Below are 18002 nucleotides of genomic sequence, written 5' to 3' on the forward strand. Positions count from 1 at the left end.
GGCCAGGCCTGCTGGGCCCTGGGGACGCCAGCTGGGGCTCAGGGGCAGCGGGGGAGTGTGACTCCCCGGTGCGGCCGGCATCAGGGAGGACTCGGTAGTATCCCTGGCTCCTGAGACGGGGCGGGAGCAGGCGGGGTGGGTTTGTCCCCTCCCCTTGGTCTGAAGGGCAGGCGCGGGGTGGCCGGTGGGGAGTTGGCCTCCTGCTGGAGAAGGGACCTGACGGCAGCCGGGAGGGGTCAGCAGCAGGCGGGGCGGGGGCACGCGGGCCGACAGAGCAGGGACACGGAGGAGGCCCCGCGGCAGCAGCCGGGCTGGCAGCAGGGGGCGGGGGCGCAGCAGGCGGGTTTGCACACGGGGCGGCAGATGAGGGACACGCAGGAGGAGGGTTTGCAGCAGGGCGGGGGGCAGGGGCTGGGCTGGCAGCAGGAGGAGGCCGAGCAGGGGGAGGACCCCGAGCAGACGGGCATACAGCACGCGGGCGTGCAGCAGGCGGGCGTGCAACACATGGGCGTGCAGCAGGCAGGTGTGCACGAGACAGGCGTGCAGCACATGGGTGTGCAGCACACAGGCTTGCAGCAGACAGGCGTGCAACACACAGGCTTGCAGCAGACAGGCGTGCAGCAGGCAGGTGTGCACGAGACAGGCGTGCAGCACATGGGCGTGCAGCACACGGGCTTGCAGCACACGGGCATGCAGCAGGCCTGCTGGCAGGGGGAGCAGCTGCAGCACGAGGGCTCGCAGGAGCTGGACCCGCAGCTCACCGGGGCGCACATCAGGGTCTGGCAGGAGGCGGGGGCGCAGCAGCTGGGGGTGCAGCTGGGGGGCTCGCAGCAGCTCTCGGGGTAGTCGTCCCCTTGCCAGGAGGACTCGGGCAGGCAGACCCGGCTGCCGTAGCTCAGGTCGCTGGAGCAGACGGACAGGGTGGAGGCGGCCATGGTGTGCAGCTGGAGGAGGGAGGGTGCGTGTGTGAGTGTGCGTGTGTGAGTGTGTCAGGGGTGTCCGGGGCTGCCGGGTTTTATACCCAGCACTGGTGGTGTCCGGACGGCGTCTCACGAGCCTCCCTTCCTCGTTGTGCTCACTGGCTTCCTGGTGGGCGGACAGAGCCGGCTTCCTCCAGGCGTCACTGCTCAGGTTACGAAACCTGAGATGGGCTTGGTGCGTCTTCACTTGTCTTTAGTTTCAGAAGGAAAACTCAGATGGAGTGCGTGTTCTCTCACTTTTGGGGTCACAGGGGGTGGTGGTACGGCGAGGGCTGCCGGCGGGCCCCTGGGGCTGTTGGGTTGGGGCCAGCGGGCGCACCGCCCTCTCACCCAGGGGATTCTAGCTCTGCTGGGAGCAGGTTGGGGCGTCCTTCGCCTGTGGCGGGCCCCCCGCCCTACTACCGGCCCGGCGGGCTCGCGGGACCCGGCCTGTGCACACGATTTTCACACGGCGTCCTCCTGTTAGGGGGAAAGGCTGTCCTAAAGCTAATCCCACACAGGCTTTGTGGACGCCACCCCCACCCCAGGCCAAAGCCAGACACTGGGAACTCCACATCCCATCCCCACCCAAGGGAAGGTGGCTGGGACCTGAGGGTGGGGTGAAGCAGCCAGGTGGGTATAAAGCCAGACACGTGGGCTTTGGGGGGTCCCCCATGTTGGCTCCCCGCCAGCTCGCCGCGTCTGGCCAGCTCGGGGAGTGCCTTTGGGTTTCCAGGTCGGCGGATCGGGTAGGACGCATGAAAGACTTTATTTCCCTATTTTCTCCCTGAGTTGTCCATTTTCTTTCTTTCCTTTTCCCTTGTCAATAAACCTTTTATGAACCTTCTGTGTGTGCCTGCCATGGAGTATTCATAAGTCCCTTGTAAGCGCGCGGGTGAGGACCCACAGCCAGGAACCCGTTCAATATCGGGGCTGCCCTATAACACTCCGGGGGGGCTGCCCGAGTCCAGCGCCTCCTCGTCTGAGGACGCAGCCAGCTGCTCCAGGCCCCGGACGCCGTCTCCGGCGGGCGGTCTGCAGAGATCCTCCCGCCGGCAGCTCACAGCGCAGCTGGGGTGCGGTCTGGGGCTTCCTCAGACGGGCCGCAGCCGGGAGAGGCCTCGCAGCCCATCCTGGCCACACGCGCAGATGTGCGCAGCGTCAGGGCACCGGGCAGGCCCGGCGGGCGGGGAGGAAGGGCGGGGACGCCTGGCTCAGATGGGGCGCAGGGCCTGCTCGCTCTGACCCTGCCTGGGGCGGGTTCCCTGCCCCAGGGCAGGTTGGGTGGGGGCCCCCCCGCCCCAGGCATCGCCCCATGCCCGGCTCTCACAGGGGTTTGCGGGAGTCCAGTGTGGCGGCCGCCTCGCCCTGCCCGGCCCAACGCCCAGCACCCCGGCCGCGCCTCCAGCAGGCGGGGGGAGTCGGGCCCTCCCCAGGTCAGGCCTGCGCGGGGGGCCGCGGGGCACCCAGTCGGGTGGGCGGGGCCCAGCAGGCGCTGCTCAGGCGCGGGGTTGGGGGCGGGGGTGGGGCGGGTGAGGGGCCCCTCGGCTCTGCCCCGGGAGCTCGCCAGCGGGTGTCCTCCCCACGCAGCCGGGAGCAGATGCCCCTGCCCTCCCCAGGGCATCCCACGGGACGGGCTGGTGGTCGCCGCCTGCGCTGGCCCTGCCGGACGTCCTGGGGCCGCATCGCCATGGTCCTCCCGCCCCGCCTGGCCTTCTCTTGCCTGGAGGCCAAGGGCGGGGGCCCGCGGGCCGGCAGAGCAGGAGCAGCGCGGCCTCCCCTCCTGCCGCCACGGTGGCTCCCCCGGGCGGGGACCTGTCCTGTCCCGCCTGCCCGCAGCCCAGAGTCTGCGTGAGTGGGGCCTGGGGAGCCTGGGGCCCGCGGGCCGGGGCAAGAGTCTGAAGGGCCGCGGGGACCCTCGAGGGGCTCCCCGAACACACCTTCCGGCCGAGCCGGCCTGACACTGTGCTCTCCCTGGCAGACCTGCGCCCCCTGGACATCCTGGCCGAGGCCGTCCCCGCAGAGGGCACCGCGGGCGGGGTCCGGACCCTGCAGGCTCAGGGCACCCATGGGCTCCAGCTCTCGGCCGCCGCGCCCCACGCCGTGAGCTTCCCCGCCTCGAGGATTTTCTTCCGATGTGACTTCTTCCCCGAGGAGTTCTCCATCGTGGTCACCCTGAAAGTCCCCGACCTCCCCCCTAAGGTCAGTGGCTCTCCACGCCGGTGAGTGGCCGCCCATCACCGCCTTCCCCGCGCCGGGCACAGAGGGCGGGACCAACCCTGGGGCCCCGGAGTGCCCGGCGTGGCGGGTCCCGGGTGCGGGCAGAGCGGGTGGGCAGCGAGGCCGGCGGAGTCTGTCCAACGCCAGGGATGAGCTCTGAGGTTGGAGCTGCTTGGCGGGAGAGTAAACAAAGTCACCGGCGCTCGTCCTTTGGGGTCTGCTCCTCTGTGGTTTGCTGCCCCATCCTCCCCCAGACGCAGGTAGCATTCCCCCTCCCTCCTCAGACGGGGCCCCCAAAGGGGAGCCAATCCCGGAGCAGGGACCACACAGTCGCTTGGGCCTGCAGCCACCCACCCCCCTGTGTCCAGGCCCGAGTTGGTGCCCAGAGCGGCCGCCCCCCCCCCATCTCCTGCCTGTCTCCTCTGCTGGGCGGGGTCTCCCCCCAGACCCCCATTCAGAGGACCCCATCCCTCAGCCCCCCGGCCCCACCCCCTCACCCTCCCCTGGGCCGGACTAGCCTCTGACGTGGGACCCCAGGCCTTGTCTCTTCAGCTTGTTGTTTCTCATGGCTCCAGCGCTTAGGCTAAAGCTGTGGGTCGCCAGCGCTTCCCTGAATGCACCTGGATGCGGTCCCGCCCGCAGGCTCCGGCGTGTGGTCCTCGCTCTATGTCCTGCCCGCGCAGGGGTCTTTGACCACTCACTGCCTGAGTCCCGAGCACGCAGCTCGCCTACCCAGCGCCCAGGGCACAGGTGTCCCCCGCCGCCTGCGCCCCTCACCGGGCTCCGCCCGTGCTCTGTCCTCATGAGGCCCCACCGGCCACACGTCTGTGTCCAGCTGCCCCGCAGGCCGCAGCACTGGGCCCGTTCAAGGCTAGCGTCCAGGTGGACAGGCCTCGCCAGCCGGGCGGTGTCCTGGCCTCCTCAGCAGAGCTGGTGCAGCGCTGCCTTGGGCTGCCAGGGTGACCTGCGTGGGGCCCTCACTCCTCGGGTATTACGTCGGGCAGCACCACACTGGCAAAGACGCGGGAGTCGCGGGCCAGGCTGCGTCATGCAGGAGGCTGCTGAGAGCGAGAGCCTGGCCGTTGTTATCGATGGAGTAATCATCCAGCACCAGCTGCGTGGGTCGGGGGGATGAGGAGAAAGGAGGGGGGACACGCGGGAGTGTCGTCTAGGGCTTGGGGGGACATGAGGCTGCTTGACGACCAAGTGTCGCCATCGAAACCAGCCCCCGGCCACGGCCCTAATCTCAGCAACAAGGCGTCCACGGGTCAGCTTCTGGGGTCCCTCGTCCTACATCGGTCCTCGCCCCCCGGGCGTCCCCGGTCCTATCCCGTGATGCCCGCCCTTCCCGCGGCCCCGCTTCTGCTCTTGGCACGGAAGGCGCCTGGCGAGGCCCGGCTCCCGCGGCCGCTGGGCGGGGTCTGCGGGGCGGGTCTGACCTCGCGCGGGCCGCAGCGCAGGCGGCCGCGATGGCTCCGGACAGGCGGCGCGAGTCTAGCGGACCCAGGGCCCTCGGCAGCGCGGCGCGAAGGGGCCTCCCGGGGCCCCACACTCGGGCACGTGTCGCTCCCGTTGCGCTGTTTGGGGCGAGCGGCCCGGCCCGCGCAGACGCCGGGGGCTTCGGCTCTCCGCTGACCACGTCCCCGCGCCGCGCTTCGAGCCCGTCGCCCGCTTTCTGCGCTTCCCACGGGAGGCGGCCCGACCGGAGGCCCCAGGCTAAGGGCGGCCCCGCGCGGAGGCCTTGAGGGCGCGTGAGGAGAGCGCCCGGGCGGGCTGTGGGCAGCGGGCTCCTGGCCGGGTGAGTGTCCCCGCCCGTCCGCGTGTGGCGGCGCCGGCCCGTCCCTGCCCTTCTTCTTCTAGCGTCTGGCTCCCGGCCCGGGGGCTGAAGGCGCTCACAGAACCCAGAGGCCCCCTCGGAGGCCGGTGAGACCTCCGACCCTGAGCCCCCCGACCCTCAAACCAACAGGCCCCTTTTATGGAGAGAGCCCCGCAGCCCAGAGTCTGGCTGGGCCCCCGTGGAGGCTGCGGCGGCCTCAAGGCCGGCCCGTGAGGCGGACCTGCTGGCCGCAAGCTGACCGGCTCCCTGGCCGGCTGAGGGACGCGGCTCTGTGCAGTGTCCGGGGTCAGGCCCAAGCCCCGCGGGCGGCCCGCCCCTGTCGGTGCCCCAGGATGGTGCCCGACACCAACCATCCGCTGCGGGGAGCGGCCGAGGGCGGCCTGGTCTCATCTGTAGGCGGGGCCCAGGGGCGGCAGCTGCTGGAGGGGGCTGCGAGTGGCGGGTTCCGGGGAAGAGTCTGCAACAATGAAATTGCCCCGAAACAATATCCCTGGTGCCTGGAGCAGCCGGGCCCCCCGCTGGGCGGGTCTGCTCCCTGCCCCTCCAGAGCCGCTGGCCCGGACATCCACTGGCACACGGCCCCCCGCAGTGCCGCGGGGGGGGGGCATCAGGCACGCCCCAGCAAGGCACAGCCCCTGCTCTCAGAGCCCAGATTCAGGGCCTCCTCCTGCCCCTCCTGGGGGTGGAGGTTTCTGTTCACAAGACCAGCCCCCCCAGGGCCAGATGTCGTCACTGTAAGAAGACCTGGTTCCGGTCCTGGCGCCTGGCAGGTACATCCAAGCCGCAGGGCACCAGCCTCTGTTGTCTTCCGCAAAAACAAAGGTCACGATGTCCCAGCTCCGCACCTGCCCGCAGCGGCCCGTCCAGCAAGGAGCAGTGCCGTGAGCCAAACACAACACAGCCCCGGGGGTATAAGAGCCCACGGCCCCCAGCACTTCCGATGCACTCACACCCTCCCTCTCACCCACGCACCCTCCCTCCTCCAGCCGCAGGCCATGGCCGCCTCCAGCCGGGTCTGCCTGCCCGCGTCCTGCCCTGAGTCCTCCTGGCAGAGGGATGACTGCCCTGAGAGCTGCTGCGAGCCCCACTGCTGTGCCCCCAGCTGCTGCACCCCCAGCTGCTGCACCCCCTGCTGCTGCGCCCCCGCCTCCTGCCTGACCCTGGTGTGCACCCCTGTGAGCTGTGGGTCCAGCCCCTGCCAGTCGGCCTGCGGCAGCCCCTGCGAGCCCTCATGCTGCAGCTGCTCCGCCTGCCAGCAGGCCTGCTGCATGCCCATGTGCTGCAAGCCCGTGTGCTGCACACCCATGTGCTGCACGCCTGTCTCGTGCATACCTGCCTGCTGCATACCTGCCTGCTGCACGCCTGTGTGCTGCAAGCCCATGTGCTGCACGCCCGTCTGCTGCAAGCCTGTGTGCTGCACACCCATGTGCTGCACGCCTGTCTCGTGCACACCTGCCTGCTGCACGCCCATGTGTTGCATGCCCGTCTGCTGCAAGCCCGCGTGCTGTGTGCCCGTCTGCTCGGGGTCCTCCCCCTGCTCAGCCTCCTCCTGCTGCCAGCCCAGCCCCTGCCCCCGCCCTGCTGCAAACCCTCCTCCTGCGTGTCCCTCCTCTGCAGCCCTGGGTGCTCCTGCCCTGACTGCTGCTGACCAGGCTTGACCCCTCCCCTCCTAGCACAGGTCTGACTCCACCTGAAATCTCAGAGCTTTAAGTGCTTTCTGGGGCCGCCTCCTGCCCAGACTCGCCCCCTCAGCAGCTGTGCTGGGCCCTGAGCTCACGGGCCCCTGGGTTGGCTCCAGGTATCACGTAGCCCCTGCTGCCCACCCTGTGTCCTCCCGTCCGTCCAGGCGGGATGTTAGTTGCTTTGTCCCGCCCATGTGAGTGACCTGCCTGTGGACAAATAAAGCCTCTGTCTGTTCCCCTCCAAAGGCCTGTGTGGGTCTCTGTACACCACAGGGGGGACTCTGCGTGGCTGTGGCCTGGGGTTCACCCCTGTCACCACACCCCGGCGGGCAGCGCCACAGGGCTGGGTGGCCAGGCCCACGTTCCCTGCCCCGTCTCTCTATCAGCCCTGCCCAGGCAGCCTCTGACACCGCCCCCGTGGGGGCAGAGCCTGGGCCTTGCCTGTGGGGGCTTGGGAAACTTGGCAGGGACAGGGCAGCCCCAGCAGGGAAGCACATCCATGCTGCGGCCACCCTGCGGGGCCTGCCCAGCTCGGGCCGGCATGCAGGTGGGCACCCTTCCGGGTGAGCGGCTGGGAAGCAAGACCCAGGCATCACAGGCCATGATGGAGCCAGTGGTATTTTCTGCAGAAAGTCACGTCTGAATGTGCCCGTGGTGGGCCGAGTTTGCTCCCTGGCTCTGCTGACTGGAGGCAGCAGGTCCAGACCCTTTAGGCTGTTACAGGGCAACCCCAATGTAAAACGGGTTGCCTGACTGGGGGTCCTCCCCCGCGCTTTAAGGGGACTTCTTAATACTCAGCTGCAGGCACCCGCAGAAGGTTAATAAAAGGTGTATTTACAAGGGAAGGGGAAATGAGTAACTCAGGGTGAAAACGGGGGGTAAATTCGTGAATGCTCCTGCCAGTTCCACTGACCTGGAGCCCCCAAGGCGCGCTGGGAGCTGGCGGAGAGCCAAGACCGAGAGGCCGAGCACGCGCCCCCAGCCCACACGTCTGGTTTTACACCAGCCCTGGCAGCTTCGCCCACCCTCAGTCCCGCAGCCCGCCCTTTGGTGGTGACGGGCTTGTCGTTCCCAGCGTCCCGCTGGCCTTGGGCTGGCGTGGGGGTGGCGGCCGCAAAGCCCGCGTGGCGTTTGCTCGGGCCGTCCTCTCCCCTAGCGAGGCCGTGTCCTGTGCCTCGTCCAGAGTCTGCAGCTGGTCGGAGGCGGCGCTCCCTCTGCCTGCGGAGGCCGGGGCGCGCCCCTGAAGACATTCACCTGCTCAGACGAGGCCCGCGGCGCCCCGGCGGGCGGTCAGCCTTCGGCGAAGTCGGCTGGTTTAGTGTCACTCCCGCCTGAGAAACGCTTCACCGCGACATCCAGGCACGGCCGCCGAATGGCTGGTGTCCACCGGCCAAACTAGCGTCACATTCACCCTCCCGGGAACCAAGGGCCGAGGGGGGCGGGGCCTGGATGGGGGTGCTCACCGGGTCCTGCCCTCCGTGATCCAAGTAGGAAAGCAGAGGCCCCAGGGGAAGCACTCACGGGGGTTCACGCCGGCCATGCAGGGGCAGCGGGCACAGATGAGTGTCTGGGAGACATGGGCACCTGCCTGCGAGCCCCTGGCTCGCTCTGGGGCGCCCCCGCCACCCTTGAGGCCGGCGAGCGAGCGGCAGCGTCCTGGTCACTGGCTGGCTCCGGCCCCCACGGTCTCTGCAGGGCACGGAGGCCCCGAGGCTGGTGGCTGCCGGCCCCGCCCTGCCTCCTGGGCTGCGGCCACGCGCGGGTCGCCTGACCGCTCTGGGCTGAGGGGTCTGCGCCTGCCCCCGGCCACCCCCTCCGCGAGCCGGCGCGACCGCGCGTGTTGGCGGGAGACGCTCTCACACCCCGCAGGCCTGGCCCCCGCGCCCTCCCCCGGCCTGGATGGCGCCCCGGCTGCGCCCCCAGAGCTCTGCGCTGGGTCCCCCAAGGACCGCGTCTGCTGGGCCCGCGCCCGGGCGGGTCTGGGGTGTCTCCCTGGGCCTGCGAGCCCCGGGGAGGAGCCGGTGTCTGCAGAGGCTCAGACTTTCTAGGCGTCGCCCAGGAGGGGCCAGGCCGGCCGCTGCCCGCCCTGGCTGCACGTGCGGGGCCTGCCGAGGAGCGCGCCCGGCCCCTTAGTGACAGGAGAAGCCCCCAGCGGCCGGGTGAGGGAGGGCGGACAGAGACGGGGGGCTCGGAAACATGCTCCGCCATCCACAGCGGCGGGCCCTTCCCGGCCGCCCGAAGACTCGGTGCTGTCGGCGCTGCCGCCGAGCCCCAGCCCCGGCTCCCCCAGGGCTTCCATCTCCTCGGCGGGGCGGCCCCTGGCCCGCTGCTGGGGCCCTTTGTCCTGCGTTGGTCCTCAGCCCCTGGGCGTTCCCGGTCGCCCCTCGTGATGCCCGCCCTTGCGGAGCCCCCAGCTGCGAGCTCCGGGGCCCGGAGAGGCGCCTGTGAGGGGGGCTCTGACCCCCGGGCGGTTCCGACCGTGCGCAGGAGCGCAGCCGAGCAGGCCGCTTGGGATCAGCAGACCCACGTGTCCCCTTTTTACTTCCTCGAAGAGAGGAAGACAGGAGGGAGGGACTGTCCCTAGCGCGGCTGGGAGGAGGCGGGCGAGCTCCGCGCAGAGGGCGGCGTGCAGGGCACAGTCAGGGCAGACAGAACCAAAGTGGCTCGCTGGCGAGTGGGGTCCCGGAGCAGGCAGGCGCAGGATGGAGAACGCGGTCCTGTCACTGATGTCGTTTTCGGAGTCAGTGGGCTTGAGAGTGGGGTCCTTGGGCTCCCCCTGGGAAGGCGTCCCCAGAGCTCCCCTCTCCGCGGCCCCGGCGAGTGCCCCGGGCGAGTTTCTCCAGAGACAGAGACGTGGTTCTGTGCACAGGGCAGGTTTATTCGGGAAGGGACGGGGGAGCAAAGGGCACTTGCGCAGCCGCCAGCGGGCAGGAAGGGCTGCCCCAGAGGGACAGGTTTGCAGAGAGAGGCTGTGTGCTCGCAGGCGGGCGGCCTGAGGGGAGCGGCCTCCACCGAGGCGGGTCCATGAGGAGGAGCCCGGCCTGGCCACAGGGCACGGGTGGGCAGGAGGCCGCTGCCCGGCGGAGGGAGAGAGGGGTGACAGGGAGCATCTGCTCAGTCCCAGGTGGGCAGAGGGACGGCTGCCCCGAGCCAGGGCAGAGGCTGCAGGGACACAGTCCTCTCTTTGGGGGGTCACTCCTCCGTGGAGGGGCCTGTTTGCTGCTGACTTTGGACAACTCCGCAGAATCCGAAAGGGACCGGAGATTCCACAACGGGCCAAATCTCTGCATCTTTACCCTCAGGCCTGTGCTCCGGACACTCCCTACAGCGTCTGACCCCTGCGTGGGTCTTTTTTTTTTTTTCCTTTTTTTTTTTTTTTAAAGAGGCATGTATTTATTTACTTATTTATACAAGCACTGGGTACAGTCAGAAGCGCGGGAGGGTGAGAGAATTCACCAGAGCCAGAGCGGGGAACAGAACAGGCAGAAGGACCGAAGTACACTGCTGAGGGGAGCAGCGGGCGGCAGGAGAGGTCTGTTGGCCATGCAGGACCCTCCTCTGGTGGCCGGGGAGCAGCCGGGGATCAAACCGGCGCCGCAGAGGCCGCAGGCAGCTTCGCAACCCAGCGCTCAACCGCTGCGCCACCGGGGAGACCCCCTGCGTGGGTCTTATGCTTTGTGATCTGGGCGTCAGCCCTGAGGATCGTGGTCTCTATAGCTGGGTCAGTGGCTGCGCTAATCTCCTGCCCCCACCTCCGGCTCTTGGCATGGTGTGAGCCAGGTTTCTGGTCTTGTGCGCCTCCTTTTCAGTTTTTCTATTCTTGTCCTCCATCAGAGGCACTTAACATAGGCTTGTATAGTGGGGAATAAAATTAAGGAACATGAAACTACTAAGTTGCTATTTTTAAGAGACAGGTAAGGGCTGGTATCGGGAGAGTTACAGGAGGAACAGCAGAGCTTCAACAGAGTTTTCTGGAACAGGCAGCACAGGGCTGTTTAGAACTAGAAGAAAAAGTAACAAAAATAATAGCCCTATGCCAAGCAAAATCCAGATTTTAACATTGAGACCTGAGAACCACTTAGTTGGATTTAGCCAATAGGCAGCATCATTTAAATGTGCCAGTGTGGCATTTTTGTGCTTCTTGTTGTAATTGTGCAAGTTGTTGCTGTAGTTTGTCTCTGAGGTCCATGCCATGGCGCCCAAGGTCATTCTGGAACACACCATGAAGTTGTCTGTGAACATCTTCCCAGGAGAGTGTTGTATTCAGAGGAACAGGAGTTACACAGATGCCTCACAACAAACCACACAGAGTCTGTGGGGTCTAGAGGGCTGCGGATGCTCACCAAGCCGGTCCCAGCCATGCTGGTCCTGTCAGTGGGTGGCGATCCAAGACTAAGGGCCTAGAGCTTGGCTCTGCTGAGATGAAACGTGTTCTACTGCTGTGAGGCCGAATTAGGAACGACATGTTGCTCAACAACTTTAGGCCAGAGCAATTGCTATTGAGGAAGTTAAAAGTAAATAAAGCTTTGTATACTTGTTTTTGTGGGGGCAAGTTACTCTCCAGAGCTGGCCAGAGGGGTGTTTGCTCAAATTTGGAGGTTGACGCTGCAGAAACCACTGAGTTAGAGAGGACTTCCTGGGGAGTTGAGAGCTGTGAGCCCGCGTGCAGGGCCCGACCACCGTGGGGGCCCTTCACAGGCAACAGCTCCCAGAACCTGCCTCAGTGTATTTCCCACAAATTTTCTGCAGCCAAACAGGAAGAGACAGGAAAACACACCCCAGCACACTCACAGGCTGATGAGTCAAGGCTAAGGCAGGAACTAAACCAGCGTGGATGAGGCTCTCCTACAGCAGCAAACACCAACAAGGAAGGCCTGTGTGCTGGGAGAGGAAACACAAGCCCAGAGGGGTATAAAAGCCCAGAGGCCCAGCACCTCCACACCCACTCACACACACACACACACACACACACGCACACACAGGCACGCACCCTCCCTCCTCCAGCCACACGCCATGGCCGCCTCCACCCTGTCTGTCTGCTCCAGCGACCTGAGCTACGGCAACCGGGTCTGCCTGCCCGAGTCCTCCTGGCAGGGGGACGACTGCCCCGAGAGCTGCTGTGAGCCCCCCTGCTGCGCCCCCAGCTGCTGTGGCCCCAGCTGCTGCGCCCCCGCCTCCTGCCAGACCCTGATGTGCGCCCCGGTGAGCTGCGGGTCCAGCTCCTGCGAGCCCTCGTGCTGTAGCTGCTCCCCCTGCCAGCAGGCCTGCTGCATGCCCGTGTGCTGCAAGCCCGTGTGCTGCACGCCCATGTGCTGCACGCCTGTCTCGTGCACACCTGCCTGCTGCACGCCTGTCTGCTGCAAGCCCATGTGCTGCACGCCTGTCTGCTGCAAGCCTGTGTGCTGCACACCCATGTGCTGCACGCCTGTCTCGTGCACACCTGCCTGCTGCACGCCCATGTGTTGCACACCCGTCTGCTGCACGCCCGCCTGCTGTGTGCCCGACTGCTCGGGGTCCTCCCCCTGCTCGGCCTCCTCCTGCTGCCAGCCCAGCCCCTGCCCCCCGCCCTGCTGCAAACCCTCCTCCTGCGTGTCCCTCATCTGCCGCCCCGTGTGCAAACCTGCCTGCTGCGCCCCCGCCCCCTGCTGCCAGCCCGGCTGCTGCCGCGGGGCCTCCTCCGTGTCCCTGCTCTGCCGGCCCGCGTGCCCCCGCCCCGCCTGCTGCTGACCGGCCTGTCCCCCGAGGGCTCCCCCTGTGAATGTGAGCTTCCCAGCTGCCCCACAGCCAGCCCTGACTCCGGTCGGGTTCCTGCCCCTCAGGATGGGGTCCCCCACATCTCCGTGGCCCTGACCAGGCCTCCTGGGCCCAGCAGCCTGCCTCGCTGCTCCCCGGCTCCTGCCTCCCAGGAGGCTGCCCACCTGCTCGGGGCCACCTGTCCTTCCCTCCCTGTTTCTCCTCTCGGGCCACTTGGCCTCTACTCCCACCTGCCGGCACCCTTGGGTGCCCAATAAACTCACTCATGCTGATGCACTGCTTCCTCTGGTTTCCTTGAGGGGGCCCATGGATTTGACTGGACTTGGCCTCCTGCAGCCCCAGGAGCCTGGAAGAGACCTGAGAGTGCCCGAGAGGCACCCTTTGGGGTGCCTGAGAGGCCCCAAAGGGCAGGGGCCTGAGTCCCGGGAGTCCGTGGAGGGCAGGCCCAGGGAGGCCGATGCTGCATGGCCTGACCTGGGCTTCCCTGGAGCCGGTCAGCTACACAGTGTCCAGGGGCCTGTCCCCTTGCATGGTCCCATGGGGCACACCAGAGCCGTCTGCCAGGACGCTGGTCCGGGGTCTCCCCAGCGTGCCTGCAGGGGCCTGGGCCTGGTGTCCCCCCAAGCTCTCACACTCGTCCTCCCCTGCCAGGTGCTCAAGGCTCTGGGGGTGATGCAGCACACACGTGTCACACTGAGATGGGGAGCAGGGAACTGTGGCCTCTTGCCCAGAGCCGGGTCCTGCATGTGTGCCCCCCGCCTGGGGCAGCGCTGTCATCCCCCAGCATGGTGGGCTCCTCAGACACAGCCTCAGTGGTGAGTCAGCGGCTCTCCTGCTGCTCCTGCTGTGCAAATTTCCAAGAAAGAGCCACTTCTATGTAAATAATTACATCTTAGAACAAAGTGGAGAATATTCAGAGGAAGTCAACATTCCAGCACTCAGCAAGTTGAAATTAAAATTCCAGACATCTGCTCCAAAATCACCAGGCGTGCAGAGAGGCAGGAAAGCACAACCCGTCATAGCTATAAAACCAACCCTTCAAACCCAAGTCAGAAATGCTGCAGTTCACAGAATTAGAAGTCATGACGATACTCCCCTGTTGGGGGAGTTGGAGAGAAGGCTGGTGCTCCTTCAAGGAAAGATGAGGAAGGCTGAAGGAGATACAAAGAGAACACCCAGAGAGAAACCACGAAGTCTGAGTGAAAAGGAGATTAACAGCCGAATAGACACTGCAGAAGAAAAGGCAAGTGAACTTGAAGGCAGAAACACAGAGAGTTGAAAATGAAGCTCAGTGTAAAAATAATGGCCAGAGTATTAACTTGCAGGAGCAGAAAGGAGACCCTCCAGTTGGACAAAAGGACACCCCGAAGATGTTGCCTCAAGGAATGCACTTCAAATAAAAAGAAAGTCAAATTTAAATGATAAAACAGGACCTCCCTGGTGGCACAAGGGGTTAAGCACCGCACTATGAAGTAATCCGCAGCCTCTGCAGCATGAGTTTGATTCCCATCTGGCCAGGGAGCTACCCACAGGGCGCCGCAGACCTCTCCTGACTCGCCCGCTGCTCCCCTCAGCAGTGTATTTCAGTCCGTCTGCCTGTTCTGCTCCCCTCTCTGTCTCTGGTGAATCCTCTCACCCCCCTTCATCTCCGGCCTGTACCCCAGCTCTTGTATGCATAAATAAATAAATCTTTTAAAAATTATATAAATGATGAAACAAGAGTATATTAAACTCAAAGCAGATAGAGAGTGAAATGCTCAAGACTAGAAATGAATGAAAGCGAAAATAATAGAGATAATGAAAACAACCCTTATTTTTTTAAAAGATAAAACATTTGATAAACTCAAGGCAGACAGGATAAGAAAAAGATTTTAAAAAGACACTGATATCAAGGATGGAAGAGGACGGAAGTCTGTGGACCCCACAGATATTAGAGGAACACACAAAACATTGCCCTCGTATTGGGCGATTAGATGAAAGAGGTTTCCTCATTCGGGACACAAGCTACCAAAACTCATCCAGGGAAAAATCAGACAACCATGATAGTCCAATATCAGTGTCTATCTAATAATGTATTTTAGAGCAATTTTAGGTTCACAGCAAAACTGAGCCATGAGCGCGCAAGTCCCCGGGTCACCCTGGTCTCATGCATGCCTAACCCGCCTCTGCCTACATCTGATGATGGTGGTGCATTTGCTACAAAGATGATACCTTGTCATAATCAATCCACTCACACTGACACATCCGGGTCAGCCAAAGACCATCATACATGAAGCGTCATCCTCAGTACTGTACTTTCTATGGATTTTTGACACATGGATGATGACATATATGGACACTTATAGTTCACACAAGCACCATTTCCCTGCCCTAAAGTCTTCCCTGCTCCTCCTACTTCCTGGCAGCCACTGATCTTTACACTGTCTCCATCATTTCTTCTTTTCCAGAACGAAAAATACAGCATAGCACAGTCTGGCACAGCGTGGGGCCTCTATAGTGGGGCTTCATTCACTTAGTAACATGCATTCACGTTTCCCCCATGTCCTTTCATGTCCCGGTGACTCATTTCCTCTTTTTCTTATTTGATAATCAAGGCAAAATACACATAATAGGAAATGGGCCACTTTCAGTGCTAAACATGCATGTGGTGGTATGCAGCGGCTGCTTACTGTTGCCACTTTTCATGCTGAAAACCAAAACTTCACACCTTGCACAGTAACCCCTTCACCTCCCTTGGCCCGCCGTGGGAACTTCCGCTCTACTTCCCATGTCTACAGCACACGCGTGAGCACGACCAGAGGGTGTGTGTCCGATGGGGGCCACTTGTCTATCTTGATGTCCTCAAGAGTCACCCGTGTTGACATCAGCACTTGCTACCTTTTAAGGCTAAGGATTAACCTTATGGTTAATCCTCATACGTTGCATTTTGCTCATCTGTTCACCCCCCAGTGGACACCTGTGTGGCTTCCAACCGCTAGCTATTGTGAGTGATGTTGCTGAGAACATGAGTTTACAAATATCTCTTCAAGATCCTGCTCTCCACTCTTTTGTGTACAAACCTGGTAGAATTACTGGATCGTATCAGATTCATGTCCGCAGTTTCTGTACCATATGACACCCCCAACAGCCGTGCCCAAAAGTTCTAATTTCTATACATTCTCACCAACTCTTACTTTATACACAGATACACACATGCACACACGTACATACATGTGTGTACATGTAGTAGACCTCATGGTAGATGTGAGATGCTACCTAGTTGCACTTTTTATATATATATTTCTTACATCATTTTTCATTTTTGCATAATGTATGCATTTTTTATTTATTTATTATTTATTTGTTTGTTTGTTTTGTTTATACATGCACTGGGTACAGTCAGAAGCGCGGGAGGGTGAGAGAATTCACCAGAGCCAGAGCGGGAGCAGAGCAGGCAGAAGGACCGAGGTACACTGCTGAGGGGAGCAGCGGGCGGCAGGAGAGGTCTGCGCATATGGGACCCTCCTCCGGTGGCTGGGGAGCAGCCGGGGATCGAACCGGCGCCACAGTGGCTGCGGGCAGCTTCGCAACCCAGCGCTCAACCGCTGCGCCACCGGGGAGGCCCAATGTATGCATTTTTATCTTGGTTACAGTCCCCATACAATTGCACCCCCCTTATTTTGACCCCAATCCCTCCTCTCCCCCCCACCCTGTAGTGTGTCTCTGGTTTATAGTTGCTTGTTGATTTTGATTTTTTCTATATTATAATTGGTCTTTTTCCTGGTCTCTTGTTTAGGTTTTCTAAACTCCTGCTATGAGTGAGACCTAGAAGGGATCATGCTCAGTGAAATAAGCCAGAAAGGAAAAGAAAAATACCGGATGGTCTCACTAATGCACTTTCGAGTTGCGTTTATCTAATGATTAGTGGCATTGAGCATCTGATTTCATGTGCTTATTAATCATTTCACATATTTGGAAAAAGTCTATTCCAGCCCTTGCACATTCTTTAATCTGGGAGTTTGTATTTTGGCTTTAGGAGTTCTCTATACATTCTGGATATTAATTCCTTGTGAGATGGAATGATTTTCAAATGTTTTATTCCATTCTTTAGTTTGCCTTTATTTCTGATGTTATTGTCTTTTGATACCAAAATACTCGACGTCAAAATACTTAACATTTTCATGAAGTGCAAGCTGTGTAATTTTCTTGTTGTCTGTGCCTTTGGTATCATATCCATGAAATCATAACAAAATCCAAAGTCATGAAACTTTCATGTTTTCTTCTAAGGGTTTTTTAGTTTAAGGTTTTGCATTAATGGCCATAGATCTAGTTTGAGTTAACTTTTGTTAATTGTGACAGATAAGGGTCCAACTCCTTTCTTTTGCATGATATCAAGGTTTCCCAGCTCCACGTATTTAAAAGATCATCTTTTCTTCATGGAATACATTTGGTGCCATTGTCAGCAATGATTTGACCCAATGTGTGAGGCTTTATTTCTGGGTTTCTATTTTACTCCATTGGTGTATATGTCTCACTGTAGTCCAGTGCCACACTGTTTTTATTACTCTAGCTTTGTAATAGGTTTTGAAATCAGGAAGTATGACTCATTGAGCTTTGCTCTTTTTCAGTTTTGTTTTGGCTTTTCGGGGGATGCTTGACATTACATATGAATTTTAGAATGAGTTTTTCTTTCTCTACAAAAAATATTGAGGTTTTGATAGCAATTGCATTAAATCTGTTAATGCTTTGGATAGTGTTGATGTCTTAAGATATTAAGTTTTCCAATCCATGAGCATAGGATGTCTTACCATTTACTTATGTCTTTTTACTGTCTTTTAGCAATGATTTATAGTTTCTGTTGTACAAGCCTTTTACCTCTTTGTTTAGGGTAATTCCTAAGTATTTTATTCCCTTTGATGCTATTGTAAACAGAATTATTATTGTAAGTGGAATACCCTCTTTGTTGGATTGTTCACTGTGTGTAGAAATACAATTGATATTTGTGTACTCACTTTTATCCTACACTCTGCTGAATTCGATCTTTGGTGGAATCTTTAGAATTTTCTATATACAAGATCATATCTGCAAACAGATTTGTATTCCTAGATGGTTGAGTGTTTTTAACATGAAAGCATGTGGAATTTTGTCAGATGCTTTTTCTGTATTCGTTGAGATGATTGTGTATTTTTCCCTCCACTCTGTTTAATGTGATATATTAATTACATTGATCAATTGCATATGTAGAACCATCCTTGCATTCCAGGAGCAGATCCTGCTTGGTCACAGTTGCCATCCTTTTAACATGCTACTGAATTCTACTCATTAGTATTTTGTTGAGGATTTTATTATCAGTGTTCACAAGGGATATCTGCAGTTTTCTTGTAGTGTCTTGATCTGGCTTTGTTATCAGGGTCATGCTGACTTCAAAGAATAAGGTAAGAAGAATTCCTTCCTCTTTGATTTTTACAAGTGCTTACAGTGAACTAAGAATAGTTGAAAAACTCCTACTCTGATATGAAGCATCTATAAAAACCTAAAGTCAACACCACAGTCAATGGGAAACCAAAAAAT

The 18002-nt window shown here is 60.6% G+C and overlaps 3 protein-coding genes and 1 pseudogene across 3 annotated transcripts in view; 3 read left to right on the top strand and 1 right to left on the bottom strand.

Moving 5' to 3' along the window:
• Positions 1–236: 236 nt before the first annotated feature.
• Positions 237–935, bottom strand: LOC119257067 (keratin-associated protein 10-8-like). The gene has a single exon (XM_037524768.1). It carries the CDS (start codon positions 933–935, stop codon positions 237–239), a length of 699 nt encoding a protein of 232 aa, XP_037380665.1.
• Positions 934–18002, top strand: part of TSPEAR (thrombospondin type laminin G domain and EAR repeats) — a 34353-nt gene continuing 17284 nt past the window's right edge. The window contains exons 1-2 of the mRNA XM_037524769.1: positions 934–958; positions 2941–3161. Of these exons, the coding sequence (XP_037380666.1) occupies positions 934–958; positions 2941–3161 (246 nt within the window). The remainder of the gene's footprint in view (positions 959–2940; positions 3162–18002) is intronic.
• On the top strand, positions 6012–6664 carry LOC119258303 (keratin-associated protein 10-9-like; annotated as a pseudogene).
• LOC119257028 (keratin-associated protein 10-8-like) lies at positions 11712–12425 on the top strand. The gene has a single exon (XM_037524755.1). It carries the CDS (start codon positions 11712–11714, stop codon positions 12423–12425), a length of 714 nt encoding a protein of 237 aa, XP_037380652.1.

The sequence above is a fragment of the Talpa occidentalis genome, unplaced genomic scaffold (assembly GCF_014898055.3).
Source record: "Talpa occidentalis isolate TD23 unplaced genomic scaffold, MPIMG_talOcc4v2.1 talOcc4.4, whole genome shotgun sequence".
NCBI classification, from domain to species: domain Eukaryota; kingdom Metazoa; phylum Chordata; class Mammalia; order Eulipotyphla; family Talpidae; genus Talpa; species Talpa occidentalis.